This window comes from Montipora capricornis, unplaced genomic scaffold, assembly GCF_036669925.1.
Source record: "Montipora capricornis isolate CH-2021 unplaced genomic scaffold, ASM3666992v2 scaffold_460, whole genome shotgun sequence".
In the NCBI taxonomy this organism is placed as follows: domain Eukaryota; kingdom Metazoa; phylum Cnidaria; class Anthozoa; order Scleractinia; family Acroporidae; genus Montipora; species Montipora capricornis.
Window position 1 is genome coordinate 85,673 of NW_027180196.1, and position 19,328 is coordinate 105,000.

At 38.5% G+C, this 19,328-nt stretch overlaps 1 protein-coding gene and 1 pseudogene across 1 annotated transcript in view; one reads left to right on the top strand and one right to left on the bottom strand.

Annotated features, from left to right (window-relative positions):
* LOC138036124 (uncharacterized) overlaps positions 1–3,111 on the top strand; it is a 28,390-nt gene extending 25,279 nt beyond the window's left edge. Inside the window, exon 4 of the mRNA XM_068882478.1 lies at positions 1,046–3,111. Within this exon, the coding sequence (XP_068738579.1) occupies positions 1,046–3,111 (2,066 nt within the window). The remainder of the gene's footprint in view (positions 1–1,045) is intronic.
* Positions 3,112–12,422: 9,311 nt separating this feature from the next.
* LOC138036125 (uncharacterized) lies at positions 12,423–19,113 on the bottom strand (annotated as a pseudogene).
* Positions 19,114–19,328: the final 215 nt, after the last annotated feature.

The following is a 19,328-nucleotide window of genomic DNA, read 5'->3' on the forward strand; positions in this document are numbered from 1 at the left end:
GCTCTCATTGGTTTAAACAGCGTGCTTTATGAGAGTGCAAAGCACGGAACAAACGAAAGCTCACGCCATCATCCACAGAAATGGCAGATCAATTTCCGAATTTTTCCTTGGGTATTATTGAAGCTGTCAGTTAAAGGCTTGCTCAGATATTCTGTTAAGTGCTTTGGATGGAAGACTTCAGCGTCGCCTGGTCTAGCAGTTCTTTCAACTCAGAAAGTCCTGACGCTGGAGTTCGTCATTTACAAAATTCCCAACTGGTTTTCAGATTCCAGCCGCAAGAAATGAACAGTTTGTTTTCCAATTGTCATGTCTGAGACGTGCAGGTTTTCATGGGCAACAATTCGGCCGGTTTTCACTGAACTTAATTATTTAGATCCTCTTTTTTGATGTTTTTTACGGACTGAAACCGAACATTAAGGCACTTGTTTTTCCATAAACTCGAATTTTGTGTGATTTCTGTCAAGCCACTTTCCAGTTGATTGATGTTTTGACAAGCCTTTGTTTCATAATACAATCAAATTTTAAACATTCTTACAAGCGCTCTGATTGGTCCAAATTAGCGTGCTTTATCAGAGTATAAAGCACTGTGCTGTCGACACCTCAGCTCACCACAAGCAGCGCGCGCTTTGAAAATAAAGTACTAGACTTTTTGAAGAAAATTACTTGTTCTTTATCATAAAACAAATAAAGAAGCGTTGACTGTGCTCTGTTCTGTTGTAAAGCACTTAGGAAGCGGCTAGAGCACTCAAGAAGTAGGGAGAAACACTCGCCTATCGGCTCGTGTTTCCCCTACACTTCTTTCGTGCTCTAGCGGCTTCCTGCTTGCTTTACAGAACAGAGCACAGTCAAGGCTTCTTTATTTGTTAATTATTATTTGGTTATTATTTTAAGCATTCTGATAATGCACAGTTGATCATCTCGTCATGAAAATTGCCCAATATTAATTTTTGATAATAATAATAATAATAATAATAATAATAATAATAATAATAATAATAATATTAACAATAACAATAATGGTATTTTTTTGTTTTGACTGATACAGGAAGCATATCGTACCTGATGGGCATTATGGTGGACGTGTCCGACTCCATGAGGAATAGTGTTGGTGACGAGAAAGTGGAAAAAGATGGTGGACCTTGGGCCAGGTCTGTATTTAAAGTCATAGACGAACTAATCAAGCATCATGTGCCATCTTCAAATCAAACCTTTGCTTTGGCCTTTGGAAGTAATGTTGGTTCTCGGGAGGTCTTTGATTTGCTCAGCACTGTTGACAAAGCAAACGAGGAACAATCCTTCATAGAAGCTCTGAAGTCAGGGAGAACCCGGCTAGACTTGATTAATGAAATTTTGTACATTCTCTATTACAACGGAGCACCGAGAGTTCTTACTTGGGCACATATGAACTTATTGCTCAAAGTCGTTGATGATACTACTGCTGCTGCGATGGTATACTACTTGAAAAGAAATCATGAGTTTACCAGAAGGTTTGTTCACGAGATCTTACCTCGAAAATGCCGTGAAATTGTACTGGAGGTAGGTAGCCTCGCGAAGGAGGGAGTATATCACCTCGCAGGTTTACTGAGTTGGCTGGGTGGACCGAATATTCAAGAACGGGCAACAGAAGAGTCTGTCAAAGTAGTAATAGAGAAGGGAAAACAACTCTTGTTTGAATTGAGAATGATGGCTGTCAACAAAGCGGCAATTAAAAGCGTGCAAAAAGCGTCCGAAATACTGCATGACAGTGTTGCCGATCAAGAAGTAACTGATGAACGAGTTAATGAGTTGACGGAAAGAGTTGAACCCTACATTTACGGAGGAACTCCATTATTCAGGGCTATAGAACATTCCGTGGAGCTGTTTTCCCATTCAGAATTCGCAAATCATGAGAAAATTCTATTCATCCTGTCTTATGGGGACCCAAGTGATGGAAAAGACGAAAGGCACCCTCAACTCCGAAAGTTGTCCAAATTGGGAGTCAAAATTGTAAGCTGTTTTATAACACGTGAGGAGATATCCAATCCTCGTCGCTTATATGGCAGTCGAAGCGTAACCTGGGAGGAACCAGCAAAGTTCATGTTCGGAATTAGCTCCATCATCAAAACTCAGGAAATACCATTCGCTCTGTTTGTGAAAAGAGGATGGCAGATAGACATCAGCAATAATGAAACCAGACTCTTCTTTCAAGTGAACCATCCAGATATCATTAAAGATGTTTGTGACGTGGCTAAGCGCGCTGTCCTCAGTCAAGATGCTCTGTCCGAGATACTTTCAGAAGTTGATCTGGAACTCTACATCAATAAGTCAAATAAACGATTTAAGCCAACACGACAGGTTAACGGTACAGGATATGCACATGCTGCTGCAGCCGTTATGCACCTCGCAATGAAACGCATTATAGGACAAGTTGGTGGGTATCCAGATTTCGACGAGTTGAGAGAGAAGTTGATAGCTAAACATGGGGAAGAAGAAGTAGTTTCTACTTTCCAAGTTCTGAGAGAGGTGTGTCGAGAATATAGTCTGAAATGTAAACGTATTAATGCTGCTCAGGCCATCAAGGCCATTTCCGATAAAAGACCAGTGGTTGCCACATTTTACCTAACTGGAGCCCAGTGGGATCAATTCGAGAAGTTCTATAAAGAAAATGGAAAAGGAATCCTCACAAAATCGTACCTCAATTCAAAGACGGACTCAAAAAGTAACCCTAGTGGACATGCAGTTGTTCTTACTAGTTACGATGCTGAGAGTTTACGGTTGATGAATTCATACGGAGAGGACTTCGCTGACGGCGGGTTCTTCAGAGTTCAGGATGCAGATGTCCTTGGGCTAAAATTTGTTGATGTCTACTGGGATTTGCATGACTTGAGGGAAGAGGAGAAGAAAGCTCATAAGCAGCATGGTGCCCAAGTTGCTGGCAATTTGATGAAAAGACTTAAAGGACTGCAGGAGGCCAAATACAGGTGTCCCTTGTGCCATGCCGAATCAAAGGTGGTGGAATACTCTGGACATGCACTGAATGCCAAGTGTCCAGAATGTAGAGGAACGTTCAATCCCAATAAAGAAGGCGGTGATTTAGCATTGAATTTGTACCTTACGTCATTGATTTGCTAAAAGCGTATCTTGTTCAAGCACAACTCTCTCAGTTTGTGAGCATATTTCCACGGTGATAACGTGACGGACATAGCCTTACTTTTTTATTGTTGGCAGCCCCGAAACTTGATTGTGGACAACATCTTCCTTATGTTCATGAGTCAATTCAAGTGTTGTGTCAGCCATCCTTCCAGTATCTTAAAATTCATTCGATAGCCATGGTACCAGGTGCACCCAGCGAGAATATAGTTGAAAACCACTTAAACATACAGTTATTAAACGTATTTTGGTTTTAAACGGTAGATATAGGCATATTTTTATCTCCTAAAAAATTTTCATTTGTTTGAATTTCCTAGCTGAAAGTCTAGTGATTCGAAAATTATAGGGATCAAAACTTACTTTTTCGAAAATTTCAGCCAGAAAAAGGGCTCCCGAACATTCTAGGTGACCTTTTTAGAGTAAAAATTCGTTAAAAATGGGCAATTATACCATTTTTTGGATGTTCGAAAATCCTAGGACAGGCAGGCAAGAAAGAAATTTTAAAAGAATTTTTCCGAAAATTCTAAATCTCAAATCGTCATCCGAACAGATATTTTCCGAAAATTGACGTTGGGTGCCCCTGTGATACACATACAAACCGTGTTGATCTCCAGCGTGTAGGTGACAAGATCTAAATTGACTTGATAACGTTTTCGTGGAGAGTGTAAAAAAAAAACCCGCCAGATTCTGTGATCATTACAGAGCAAAAGCGAGACAGTTTTTGTCACATGACACAAAACCGAAGAACATTTAGGGATTGGTAACATTCGATCAACTTCGTAGATAAGATCATAAGATCAAAGAATTAAAAGGAAACCTTGCATGGCTGATCTCACATAAAAAAGACGCCAAAGTTAGAGAACTTATACAAGTTTACTGAGGAAACTGAGTAGAACCACTGAAAGGAAAAAAGAAGAGCACAAAGGAAGCTAGACGCCTCGTTACAATCGCCATTAAGACTAAAGGAGATTTCGACTTGGTTGTCACCTGCGAACAAGCAAACATATGGTAGAAAACGAGCAAGAATACTTAAGAGTTTACTGCACCTGCGTACCGAGTGAAGAGTGGAGACCAAGACAGGATTCCAAGAGGACTCTCCATAACGAATGGTGTCAAAACAGCTCTCGGATCGTTAACCACTCTTTTTGATTGCTTAGTACCTTAGAAAGCGTTGGTAAGCTTATAAAAAGAAGTCACAAAGTTTTACATTCCACTTCAGTGTTCTTGTTATGTTAAGCACCAACTATCAATGAACTCAGTGATGTCTTTTATGCCACCAAGCACAATGGACGAGATATCACTCAAACAAGAGGTAATTCCAAAGAGCATTTCGCAGTTGCAATGCTGCGGAATGTCAGTTCACTGGAACTGTGCAACCAAAGCTCATTTGACATTTTAAATCAAAATTGGGAACTTTCATATCTTACACACAACAATAATTGACCCCAGAGTAGTTTTTTCTAGTTTAGATTATCATATGATTTGCTTTTCTGTAAATCATTATCAACTTGTTCTTGTGTTACGGTTTAAAAAACACCGAAAGGTCTAAGGTACAGGTCGTTTTAAGATTTCAGTATTAGAGGTTAGTTTTCAAATTTATACACATCGTTTGCTAGATTTCCTCTTTTAAAAAAGACCAGAGAAAACGCTCAAACATATTATACGAGCTTTTGCACAGCTTAGAAAGAGATTGATCTTTTAGCATTCACACTTGCCAGTAATCATGAGTATTTAATGTGCTAAGAGCTTACCTGTGTTCAAGCACAAACTTTCTCAGTTTATTGAGCATATTGCTATGGTGATAATGTGACAGACATAGACCGTATTCATAAATGGCGGCTAAGTAATTATTATTTTGTATTAATGCTCATCATCGTAACTAGCCTCGTAAACACGAGCAAAATTCAAAAGAAATTTTGTTCCAAAGTGAGGCTAGTTAGGATGATTAGCACAAAGATAAAATAATAATTTCTTGACCGCCATTTATGAATACGGTCTATAGCCTTACTTTCTGCTTTTTGGCAGCTCGGAAAACTTGGTTTTGGACAACATGTCCCTTATGGTCATTATAGTCAGTTCATTCTAAGCCTTTTGTCAGGCATCCTTTGTCTTCAATTCTTCTGAAAACCATTCCTAGACAAATCCGAGATCTGAATTCAGTTGATGGTGTTTTCGTGGAAAGCGCAAAACTATGATGTCCACCACGAACTTTCTCAGTTTATGAGCATATTGCTACGGTGATAATGTGGCAGCTCGGAAAAATTGTTTTTGGACAACATCTCCCTTATGATCATGAGTCAATTCATTTTGAGTACTTTGTCACCCATCCCTTAACTTCAAATTCTTCTGTACAAAGACAAAACCGTGTTGACAAGATCTGAATTCAGTTCGAAATGTCCACCATTTAGAAACCAAACCCTCTGAATGACGCCCGTCTCACAAACATTTGGCGATTTTCAGCTTCAAGTAGTTAAAGAAGAGATAGACATGCCCGGAGTCCGGTAATTTGATCAACTTTGTAGAGCATATCAAAAAATTCAAAGGAAGCTAGTGTGGCTGATCCCATATCACAAAGACTACAAAAGTTAGAGAAGACATGGTTGGTTTACTGTGGAAACTGAGTAGAATCACTGAAAGGCAAAAAGGAAGCTTAAGAGCGAAGAGGAAACCGTGAGACGCCTCATTACAATTGCCATTAAGACTAAACGGGATTTCCACTTGATTGTCACCTGCATGCAAGCAAAAATATGATACAAAACCATCAAGAATATTTTAGAGTTTACCTGCATACAGAGTAAAGAGTGGAGACCAAGGCAGTACTTAAAGGGAAAATTTAGACATTGGTAACATTCGATCAACTTCGTAGATAAAATCAAAGAATTAAAAGGAAACCTCGCTTGGCCGATCTTACGTCACAAAGACTACACGGTGAATGGTGTCAAATTCTGACAGCACTCGGATCGTTACACGTTCGTTTTGGTTGCTTATTACCTAAGAGAGTCTTTGTGAAGTTATGGAAAGAAGTCACAGTTTTACATTTCACTTCAGTGCTGTTGTCATGTTAAGCACAGCTATCAATGAACTCAGTGATGTCTTTTATGCCACCAAACCCAATGTCGAATTAGCGGCATTGGTATGCATCAGAAGCACAAGACGTGGAACAAGGTCATGAACATCTGTATGCTTACACACGAGAGATAATTGCAAAGAGCATTTAACAGTTGCAATGCTGCGAAATCTCAATTCACTGAAAATGTGGAATGAAAGCTCATTTGACATTTTAATCATAACTGAGAACTTTCACATTTATATTTACGCATAACAATAATTGATTCAGTCCAGAGTAGCTTTTCCTGTATATGTTATGATATGATTTGATTTTCTGTAGATCATTTATTTATCAAGTTGTTCTTGTATTAAGGTTTAAAACACCGAGCGGTTTAAGGTACAGGTCATCGTAAGTTCAGCTATTAGAGTTTAGTTTTCAAATTTATAAACATCGCCGGTTTGCTTGATTTTCTTCTTTTGAAACGGCCTGAGAAAAGGCTCAAACATATTATCCGAGCTTTTGTGCAGTTTAGAAAGAGATTGATTTAGTTCGTCGGTCTCGAAGACAGTCATTCTTTATCCTTTTTCTTTGAGTAACGCAAGTATTTTTGTCATAGTTTAATGAAAAGTTTTTGCAGCATTCACCTTTGTCAGTAATGAAGGGTATTCATCTTCCACAGCAACCAAGAGTACAAGCAGATTAGTCAACATCAAAAAGCTGGAAGCCATTGCTTTGTTTGGTACATGGTGCAGAGAGAGATGAATTGTTTAAATTGAGCGGTGGTTTGACTAGGGAGACGAAATGTAGGACATCGATTTTCAGTAATACCGAACTACACATAACCCAGGCATTCAGCTGGTGTATTTGCAATCTGTCACTGACCAAGGCGAGGAGAAGGTATCCCAAGTCACTTCTAAGCAAACGAATGGGTGCAGTTCATTGCACGTGCGAATGCTTATAGACAATAGGGGAGCTTGCGACGTTTTAAGCCACGGACGGACACCGGAAGTGAACATTTCGCACGCCAGGACAGTGAACTCTCCCAGATTTTAGCTAATCGTCTCTAATAATTAAATGATACTTAGCGATGTCAAGGCAAGTTAGAAAGTCTGAAAAGGAAAGCAGCTAACTTCCGCTCACCGTCCGTAAATCTAAAGCGTCGCGTGTTTAAGCTCCTTAATGCCATAGTGCTGTTGTTTCAACAATCGACAAAGGAGAATTATTGTCTTAAACAAGGAGCCCATTGTCTTTGCCTCAATACAAAGAATGATTTTCTTAAAAATAACTTACACACCTTAATTAAAGTGCTACTATGTTAAAGAAATCAGTTCCTTTTTTTCTTCAGATTTTTTAAAAGCGTGTTTTGGATTTCACGGTCCGCCATTACTCACGTTCAAAACAAACCGATAGGAACACAGAGGGTTGGATCTAGGGAAGTAACGTCATTCAGTCACTCTTTTCATATTTCAGCGTTTATGCAGCTTATTATATATGTAGAAGTCTGAAAACCCGAAACTCCCGTGCTGCATATTAATTCCAAATGCCAGTCAAAATAAACAGGTGTCTTTTTGAAATCAACTACCGTAGAGTTTCGATAGTGGCGACCCTCGTTACTTTCGGAATTAGCAGCCTTTGGGGGTCGCAACTTTCGGAGGTCGTTACTTTCGGGGAACACAAATCGTTTACAAATAGAGCTGGCTCGAGCCTTTTTTCCGAAATAAAAAATGAACAACATAAAATTTTAAAAAGAACAACATTCTATTTGCATTCCATATGTATAGATTGTGTTTCATAAAAAGAAGATAACAATAATAGATACAGCAAAAAACCGTATATAGAAAACTATATAGTTTTCAATTTCAATTTGAAGAAACGTTCAGGTTGTTAATATGAAATTATACCGGTTTACGGTAGTTCTTTCATCGCTACATCAGTGAACTGATGTCAAGGACGAATAGTGGCATAAAGCTTCCCCTTGTTGTAAATTAAACTGCACGAACATATTATTAAAGTTTTGACTATTGATTGACATCATACCATTTACCTCTCTCTCGCTGGAGACCTCTGTCAGAGCGAGGCTGACATCTGCAATCGAGACAAGCCATCCACTAAAAACCGAATCCGATCAGCTAGACAGAGTATGGTGCTTAGTGCGCAGGAAAAGGGAATCCAAGGAGAAGAAGGCACCTCGCTTAGAATACAAACGCCAAATACTGAACAGGTACATCAAGTATCATTAGTCTTTCATTATTCCATTTCTGGTCTAGGTTCTTACAGCCGTCATCACATTTGCTGTAACAATTGACTGACCGTTCAAAATAGAAACGCACCAAGTGGATCTAAGGGCGCTTTCCATTTGACAGAACTGACCGGCCAGACCGGGCATTTCGAAGGACTAACTCTACAAGGCCTTCAAAATAACACACTTCGAAGATGAGATATACTCCTCGAGAAAAATGCAAGGGATTATCACGCAAGTGTTCCTTCAAATTGTTGCATTTTCTTTGCAAACTGACGGGCCTGGCCGGCCAGTTCTGATAGAAGGAAAGCGCCGTAAGTTAGCCAATCATAACTCTGGATCAGACTCAGTAACTTGTTCCACGAGAGGGAAAAGCAAAACCTGATAATAATTTAAAACATTATTTTACAAACTGTTTATGGTCTTTACACTTACTGATGGCAATGGGCAGTTTATTAAAATTTGACGCTACTTGATCTTGAAAAGTGTTTTAAATCAAGGATATCTCCAGCAATGTTTCTGCACTTGATCGCACAGTTCTTTCAAGCTTAAACCTTTTAATACTCAAGTACTTAGGCCAGTTTGGGTCATGCAGTGCTTTGTGTGCGATCTTCAGAGTATACCAATCGAGTTGCTGCTTCACAGGTAACCAGTTCAATTTGATGACACATATCTTCCAAAAACAACACTGGCAGCCGCTTTCTGCACTTTCTCCATTCTTTTAACTAGACCGAAAGGAATTGGATAACGTACACTATCATTATAAAACAAGAGACTGTACTACGATTTTACGAATGTTAAATGCAAGTGTGTTTTTGAGTTTCCTAGTCAGTGTAGCTGGGGTTGCATATCCCATTTAAAGTGCTGATCGATAAAAGTTCCAAGCAGTTTTGTTTGATCACTGTTGACCCTGAGATCTATATCTGCTTTATCCAAGGAATGAGCCACTGCAAACTGTCGCGTTGAAATTAACATCCCCTTCGTCTTACTAGGGTTTAGGACCAGGTTAGCTTCTCTTGACCATTTATCGAGCTTCTCAATATTTGTTCTCAACAAGGAAACATCGTCTTTTATGTTAGTTGTATTGCAACTTTTATAGAAAGTCGTATCGTCAGCATACTAATGACAAGTTAAATCGCTTGATTGTCCTATGCTTGATTGGAGGTCAGACACATGTATATTAAAAATAAGAGGCAGACGCCTCTAGGCAGGATTCTTAAACTCAGTGAAATGTCAGCTGCACCTTTCAGCAGCAATTACTGCAGTCTCAATAACCTGCCTCGACCAATCGTTTTTTATATTTTAGTTGGGTGAAAACTCTTAAAACATATGAACTGAAAACCGGCATTTCATACCTTTAGCTTGTTCTGTAATAACAATAATAATAATAATAATAATAATAATAATAATAATAATAATAATAATAATAGTAATAATAATAATAATAATAATAATAATAATAAGGCTGTTTTGCTTGGCTAAGCGAGTGTAGTTGTGCACCTACCCATACAGTACCAGGAGTAATTGAGTTATACAAACAGCTCTTACCAACAAGAGTCTACTCGGCCTATAAGACGGGCACATCTGACCAGAATAACATCATGTGTAGGATGTGTGGGAAAGCCCCGGAATGCATTGCGCACGTGTTAGCCGGGTGTCCATCTTTAGCGCAGACCAAGTATTAGGCTCGATTACCAGCCGCTGTTTCGGGAAATGTGCCAGCGCTCACTCCCGAAATCTCGGCTGGATGCTTGAGGTGACCTATTGTTGATCTCCGCCAATCAGAAACTCGCCTGCACAAATCCGTCTGGCATAAATGATATGTTTTGGCTGCGAAGGTATTCTTTGACCCGGCTTGTTCGAGGTTTACAGTGCTTTTAAGGTAGGAAACATCCAAGATTGCGACAACGAAAAGTGTTCGAGAAGCTGGAGAATGGGAATTGTGTCGTTTTCTACCGCCTGAGTTCGCAAACTTCACTGATTTTCCAGTTGGCGCCAAGGTCAAAATACGGCTTTCAAATTTATTGCTATTGCAATTTTCTCCTCATACTTCGCTTATGTAAGAGCAAGTAAAATTCCTCAAGATCAATTCAAAGTACTGCTAAGTTTACTGCTGGCAAAACGAGGAGGCCGATGAGGTCGACTGAGAGCTAAAGCAGCCGAAGACTTCGTTTATGATTCGCTGGTTGAATTCAAACTCACATTGATCATTTAACCACAAACGCAAGCTCGTATCATCTGGAAACCTCGCACAGAGGTTTTCAGCATTGTTATGTAATTTCTGTTTTCTTAAAATCAGTGTTTTTGGGATGTCTAATGCTATTTCCCTGCAACTATTAACTTCGCATAAATTATATTTTGAAGTTACGTCACAGACGCAATCTATCGCTCACGCGTCCAGCCGTCTCTTCTCGGGGAGGATACCCGAACTCGAGTGAGCGGCGGAGATCGAGCCTAACCAAGTATGTGAATAGACATAACGCGCCACTGAAAGTGTTGTTCTTCGAAATCCTCAGAGACCTTGATCTAAATGAGACTGTCTCACCTTGGTTTTCGCGCATTGAGCCAAAACCACTGTATGAATCTACTCAAGCGCAGGCTTTCTGGGATGTCCCAGTCTATGCAGAGCATACTACGGTGCGGGCCAATAGAGTAGATGCGCGCATTATTGATCACAAGAAAAGAAAGTACTGTTAGTGGAAATGAGTTGCCCCTGGATTGACAACCACGAGAAGAAACAGGCTGAAAAGATGGAAAACTACGGACCCCTACGCTTCGACCTTATCAAGCGTTACCCAAACTATAAGATCGTACAACTTGTAAACGTCATCATGGACGTACTAGGTGGTTGGTCGAAGGAACTTAAAGTGCAGATGAACGGGATCTTCGGTTCACGTACACTTGACATTTTGAAGAGGATGCAAAAGGCGGTACTGTCGAGCTCCTTAAACATCGCTCGCACCTTCAAAGTCATAACCAAGTGAACTTGATCAAGGACGGATGATACTCACTCAAGAGGGAGCCTGTTTATTTAAATTAGTTTTGATTTTGTAATTTTTTTTACTTTTGGATTTTAAGTCTTAGGATTTAGATTTTTACGCAAATTCTTGTCAGCAACATAGGTCACGCGGTGCGCCCTATGGAGCTTATTTTAGTAGCATTCATACGTTTTATACTGCTATAATAATTGGCAGTGCTAATCACCTTTTACTTGCAGTCTTGAGGACTGAATTACGAAGGGCGCAGCTCACGATATCGGGCTGAAAGCATACAAGGGCGCCTCTGGCTGCCGCTATACAGTCCATGTTGATGTCGGAGCACAGCACTACAGCTAGATGTTAATTAGCTGTGAGTCAATTTTGATGAGGGAGGAAAACCGGAGTACCCGGAGAAAAACCGTCGAGTCAGGTTGAGATCGACTGAAACTCAGCCCATATGCAAGCCAGGGCCAGAGTTGAACCCCAGCTAGCAGCGGTGGGAGGCTCGATAGAAAACCACTAAGCCACCCTGAGCACTGTCATCTTTAAATTAAAATGAAGTGTGCTCAGGCTACGGTCAATCGTAAGTCGACTTGATTATCCACAGAGTTCCCTAAAATAAATTTCGTTGGAAAAGATTCAGCAAACAAGTCAGAAGAAAAGCCAATGATGATCCACTGGGCAAAAAAGCTCATTTAAGTAGTCTTAATCTTGGATTAAACATGTTTTAAACTTTGGTTTAATTAATTTAAGTTAACATTTAAGTTACTTAAAGTTAAGTTTAATGAAAGCTTAAATTCGTCTTTTACTTACTTAAGGTTCAAATTTAATGTCAGTTTAGTTGGGCTTAAACATAGCTGAAAGGAATGTTTAATTTCCATTTAATTCATCTTAAACATGTTCAAAACAAATGTTTAATTCTACTTTAATCTGCATTAAATGTATCTTAAACTGGCATTTAAGTCTCGTTCAATCTACACTAAACGCTTCTGAAAGAAAAGTTTAAGTTTGGTTTAATCTTGCCTGATCCTTTTTTAAACAAATGTACAAAATCCGTTTAATTCGCACCAAACGTGTTCAAAACAAGTGTTTAAGTTCCCTTTAATCTGCATTAAAAGTGTCTGAAAGTGGCGTTTAAGTTTTGTTTAATCTGTTATAAACGCACCTGAAAGATGTTTAATTTTTATTTAAACTCCCTTGCAAAAATTGTAAACCTGTTTAATTCGCACTAAACGCCTCCGGAGCAAATGTTTGAATTTCCTTCAATTCAAATGTACCTGAAGCATACGTTTAACAGACATCAACCATGTCTGAAACAAATGCTTGTGTACATGTACTCTACACGAGTACTATTTTACTTGTAATGTAAAAACTAATAACATAGTTCTCAACCACAATTGCACCATTTTTAATCTCAATATTGTAGACATTCTTCTGCTGAATATGTATAAGTTCAAAATGGTCATTTCCTTTAAAAAGAGTATCAATTGATACAGTTATACATTATAAATAACAATAACTTTCTAGAATAATACATCATTCTTAACAATAACTAACGTTCCTTATGTTTTCCTACTTAATATAAAAATTTCCTCTTAATTGTGTACACATCAACAATTTCCATCCCTAATAAAAATTATTGTTCATTAATCTGTCACCTAATGTTTTCCAAGGTTAATTTGAAGACTTCAGAACAGCAACCCTTAAAATTCATATATTAATCTACAATAATATTGTTCCCTACAGTTAAAAATAAAAGTATCAGTCTGAAACACACAGTACACTGTATCTCGAGTCTCCAGGACTTTGGTACAGTGATTTCATCCTACATTTGTCAAGGTTATCATTAACCTGCTCTTTAAATTATTTAACTTGTTAGTCCATTCGCCCTTGTCAAACGGCGGCCATATTGTCCCAAAAGACCAAAAAAGCTTTGTTTTTCCACGGCGAGGCTTGGCATGGTAAAACAAAGCTCTTTTGGTCTCCCGGGACAATATGGCCGCTGTGTGACAAGGGCGAATGCTTTCCAAGATTTGGGGTTTTTGTTTGAGAAGGGAGACAGGGACCATTACTTGCCTAGATTATGCTCCATCCTTCATATTTTACACTGTATATAAAAGGGTGAGAGCAAAATGTGTCTACCATGTGGTCCATGCTAAGTTAAGTTTGATCCCTCCTAATCAATTACTAAAATGCAAAAACCCCTGAAGGCTGAAGAACAGTAACATTTACAATTCATAAATATTTAAGGAAGGTTAGTTACAGTCATTGCAGATTCTGGTATTCATTGAGATGTCTTGTTGTTGTAAACAGGCATTACTAAAACCAGAGGTCCTAGGAGAGCTAGCTCCCCTTGTCACTACCAGTATTAATAAATAGCATATTATAGAATGAATTTTTTTTCGGTCAGAGTTGACACAGACATGCTCAGAAAAAGAAAATCTGAGTTCTCCCAAAATGTTTGGATGATCTACCACTGAGCTGCAGGAGACCCTTGCATAAGAACTAAGTTAATGTAAACATCCTACATACTGCTCAGCCCTATTTGAATCCTAATGGGCATGGTCTTAATCATATGAACCTAGTTTAATGACCGGGCTCCCACTGGTCTCTTGTAGCTAAGTGGTAGAGTATTGGAGCAACACATGCTATGTTTAGAAATACACACTAATGAGATGCATGAACTAATGATAGAAATCACAAGGTGTCCCCTAACCTTGATTCTTACTAAAACACAAAAATTCTGTCAAACCTGAGGTCATATGTACCAAACAAAAAGGTCTGTCTTTTACAAGTGCACCCAAATTCAGGGTCAGGTGCAGTTCTGGACTAATGGAAAGGTCACAGGTTTGATTCCTGTTGGGAAACTCTGATTTCTTTTCTGAATATCCCTCCATGTGTCACTGACTGAATAATAATATACTGTATTGGTAGATAGAGCCACATTTCTTTTAAAATTATCTTAGGAAAAAAAATATATATATATTGCTGTACCAAGAGGTGGAGGGTGAAGACAAAAGACTGCCCAAAGGAGTTTCAAGGGATCACACAGTCTGATAATGAAATTTAACAGTTAAAGATGGTGCCAACTTTAGTTACTGTGCATGTTGAGATTTTCAGGTTGCCTACAGGGATATTTTTACCAGTTTAAAACTATGCCGAGAAAGCAAATTTAGCAAGTGCTCTTGGTAACCAACAAGAAAATTGGGGGAACCATGCATTTTTCTGAGATAATAAAGTAGTTTTAATTTAATACCATACATTGCTTAGTATTTTACTGCTTCATTATCTCCAGAAAATGCCCCACTACCCCCAGTTTTCTTTCGGGATTCCAGTGGCCCATACTAAGATCTGTTTTCCCTGCATAGTCATAAAGTATATGCAAAAATACTTCTATTATAATATTAGTAGGCACCATCCTTAATTTCAGACATATTCAGCATTCCCAAAACACTTATGTACACAAGCAAATCTTTGACTTGCTTGCTTAGTTTTTTAGCAGAAACAATATTGTTTAGAAAATTTGATATAGACAATTCGTGTAGATCATGTATGTGGGGCTTGAAACTTGAGTTTTCTTTGCTGGGAGTTGTTGAAAAATCATAACGAAACTTTCTTAACCTTGCATAATTATCAATGATTTATTATTTCAAAATTCCCATCACTGTGTGTGCCCCATCATCCTCTGTCTTCATACAGAACTCTCTCAGTGGTTGTCTGTGGTTGTCTAACAGCCCAAGATGGGCCAGCAGGTGCAGGCCTCCAACCCTTCTTGGCTTGAGCAACTGTTTGGCATGTCTGTTTAAGTTCTCCCTGTGTGCCCTATCTAACCTTACTTTCAAATTGGTAAGGGCCGTTCGCTGCCAAGGCAGCTTCTTTGTTACATAACCAACCACATGCTGGTTTCTATTCCCTGTAATGGGGTCCTCCACTTCTTCATACTCGGATTCCTCAGTGCTCATATAATCTACACTTCTGGTCTCGTAGTGTCATTGTTGCCTTCAACTTTTCAAAGCCAGACAGACGCCTTTCCAATTTCTAATGATAAAAGTAAACAATATTTGTTTCATTTTCTCAAGTGCTTACAATATCTTTTTGTTTAAATTAAAAATTAACAAGATCCTGCAAAATTAAGTAAGACTTCACAACTCAAAACATATAGTAAAAGGAAAAATCAAAACAAAATTATAAAAAAGTGGTACCGGGCAAAAAATTGCACCCAAATTAATATACAGTAAGTCAGGGCTCGAAATTGCGACCAATACGGTCGCATTTGCAACTAAATTTTTCCCTTTGCGATTAAAATATCTGGAGAAGTCGCAAATTTGCGACTTGTTGTCATCTTCGTTCTTTCGAAACAAGAGGGTTAGCAGTTGCCACTTTGCTGCTACTTTTGCTAAAATAAACAAATAAATAAATAAATGACAAAATTATTTTGTTTCTCACTTTGAATTTTCTCTGAAGGTAGCGTAATTGTATAGTAATTTAGCTGTGATGTTACGTGCACAGCTCCGTTCCTTCAATCATTCGCCATTTTCAGCAGTTTCTTTACACACAAGTACTGCGGGCTCATATTTTTCGGCTAAAACCGCTGACAACACAATGCAGCGCGGCGATTTTGCGACTAAAATTTGCGAAATTGCGACTAAATTTTCTTATCTTATCGCAAAATGCGACTGGATTTTTTCGTTAATTTCGAGCCCTGTAAGTGGAATTCTATATATCTCAAGCACCCAACAAACTTTTTTTTACAAGTTAACCATAAAATACAAAGCGACATGTTTTCAATAATTTGTTGTCGGGTCACTTGCCTGTTGGACTTTGCAAGGAGGAGTGACTATTAATAAAATTCACGTATCCTGACTGGCTTACTTGTAAAAAAAGTTTGTTGGGTAGCCACGGTAAGGCGTGTTGCACTGTAATATCTTGAAATTGAAGATAAAATGTTCGAATGAAACTTACGCTTAAGAGACGCCTTGATCTCCTGCAGATTTCCTTATGTTTGTCATTTGTTCCGCTTTGGACTGTATGATCCCTTTCTTTGACAGTCTTGAAATATCGATAGTGCTGTGCTGTTGAATTTGTAGAAAAATAAGCAAAGAAATATTAAGTACTGCAAAATATCCTCTCCAATAACATGACAAGCTTACTTGCACTATAAGCTCCAATTTCCAGTGAACTAGGATGGGGGGATGGTCCTTTTAATTTGGGGCTTGGATTGCAAGCTCTATGCAGTAGGGGGGTGAGGACAATGGGGAGGGATAATACAACATGCATACATGTAGTGACTACCATTTTGACAAACCACTTCACGAACTGCCCAGATGGAAAATTTTCAATGTCAATTAAATTAATGACCTCAAATGGTTTGAAAAAGGTGTTAATAAACTTGAATGGCTGCCAATTGCTGATAAAATTCAGAGCTTCAAGTGTATAATTGGCTAAAAAAGCTGCAGTTTTCCATGGTTTGTGATCCCATGAAAGAAATAAATATAATGTTGTGCAAGTAGGTTATGTTTCAAGGTAATTTTGTTAGGTGTTTTGTTTTCACAGTGCTTTCTAATTGATTTGGCAGACTGCAGTCAGCTGGAGTTCACTTACTACTTGAAATCAAAGTGTTACACAATGCATACATGTACATACCTTCCATTTGTAAGTATGTCCATGGACAATTTTCCCTGCCATGCTCCTTTTTCAAAAGGTCTTTAATTTTTGAGAACAGGTCCTGATTTCTGTCTGACTCTGGACTGTAAGAATTGATAGCAGTGTTTTATTAAAGAGATTTCCAAAGCAAGCCTATTTTTTATACATAAATATATCTACAGTGTACAGCTGTTTCAACAAAGGTTGTCCAAAAAAAAATAGGGTAAAAGTGTATGCAACAATGCCAAAAGGTAGTCTGGTAGCCAGTTGTGTTCCAAAATTGGTTTTAGATACAGTAGTCAAATATGAACTTTTATATTTTCTATGGCTTGTTTATATTAGCTTTTGCACTTTGTTTTGTCTTGAAGCAAAATACATGTAAACTAATTATCCCTTGTTTTGTTACTCTCTAAAATTGTCCTTGCTTGTTGAAAATGTCAAGATGATAATAAGCGCCCACCCTAATGGGCCCAAAAATAAATAAGTGCCCAGGCTGTTAATCGAATAAATGCATTTCCAAGTGCAGCAAAGAATATACACATTGTTTACGATGTCTAAAAAATAACAATTAAGGGTATAAAACGTACTCCTCTGTGACAGCATAGCCGGTTGTCATTTTTTTCTCCACCATTTTTTAATAAATAAACTGAAACCTCTTCTGAAAGATAAGAGTTAATCACACCTTAGAATCATCATTATCATGGCTGGCACTTCTGAGGCTTATCTAGGAATGTAATTTAGTCCATGATGCTAGGTCCAAGTGATAAATAACAACAACTTTGTTTAATATTTGTATCTTGAAATTAATTACAGAAATACGCAGTATGCATAGAGCATAGCTGAAGCCGACTGCATAACTAAGGGTGTATGTCTTTGGGAAAATGTGAATCCCGATTTTTGATCCAAGATCACTCGGACCATGGTGTATCAGAGGAGGCAACAAATCCACTCTGGGTAAAGATTCATTGGTTCCTTTGATGCACCATGCTCAAGTGATCTTGGATAAAAAATCCGGATTCATATTCTCCCAAAGAAATTAACGGTCCTTTAATGATTATTGCATTTTACACCTGTCTTTTGTTCCTTTCTTTAACATGGTGACTTCCTTAGCTATGCAATGTACAAACGTGAGGGCTTAAGGCTACATAAATGTCATTTACATGCCTACATTTTGTCATTACTTCACTCCACTCTGTAACTGACGTTTGTGTTGTGTGAGCTTACTATTTTCCTCTAGTGTTTGAGTACACCATTACATTTTTAAGCTAGTGCTATCTACAAATTTGAAATATTTAGCTTCCACATCCAAAAATTTACTTCTGAACACATGGAATGCCATGGAAACATGACTTTGGATTACTTTATTAGTGGCGTTAATGTAAGCTTTTTATCATTTTCTAGTTGATTATGAAAGGTAAAGTGTGCGAAACTATACCCTTCCACCCACCACACATTTGCCCAGCGCATGTCAAATTCAGTACAGAGAATGTAGTGACAAATAAGCAAATGCTCTGTGGCCGAGATACAAGCTTGTTGGTGCCCAGCCCCTCAGCTGCTCCATGTTTGTATGGCGGCATAAAAACTTATTTCTTCGCAAAACGTCTTTGACATCATCTAAATTCAGTAACACTGTGTAAGGGTGATAGACACCTTAAGTTACAAAAGAAAATGACTAAAGGCTTCCAGTGGCAGATATCTAGAGTCCACACCGATGGCGGTTCCTCTGAAGACACGTGTGTACATTCCTCAGCTGGCCGATCAACAAGCGAATTTTGAAGCAAACGCTACGGCCCCAAACAAATTAATTGTATTCTATAAGAGTCAAGTTAAGTTATACCTACCCTTAAATCGTTCGGGACTTCTACAGTGGACTGTACACGGCTTCTTTTGCCACGTCTACTCTTCTGTGTTTTCTGCAGTTGTTTTTGACGTTCAATATATGTTCTCAACGTTTCTTTTTGTTTTCGAAGAGTAGCATTTGCTTCTTCCAATTTCTTCTCCCCTTCTTGAATTGCATCCAATCTTCTGTTCATCTTTTCCATGAGGACGAGCTGCCTTTCTTGAACCGCATCCATAGCGTAAATCTCACTTGAACAAGCGAACTTGAATATGTAAACTACTACTGCAGAAAAATGCAGAAGTGTGATAGATTTCAAATAACGCGCTACTATATATGGGCATTCGATATTAGACATCTGATTGGCTTTGCGAAGAATGAGCCTGGACCCCTCACGTCAAGCCTTTGTCACGCAACAGCCGAAAATCCCGCATTCGCGCGCATTTTAAGTTC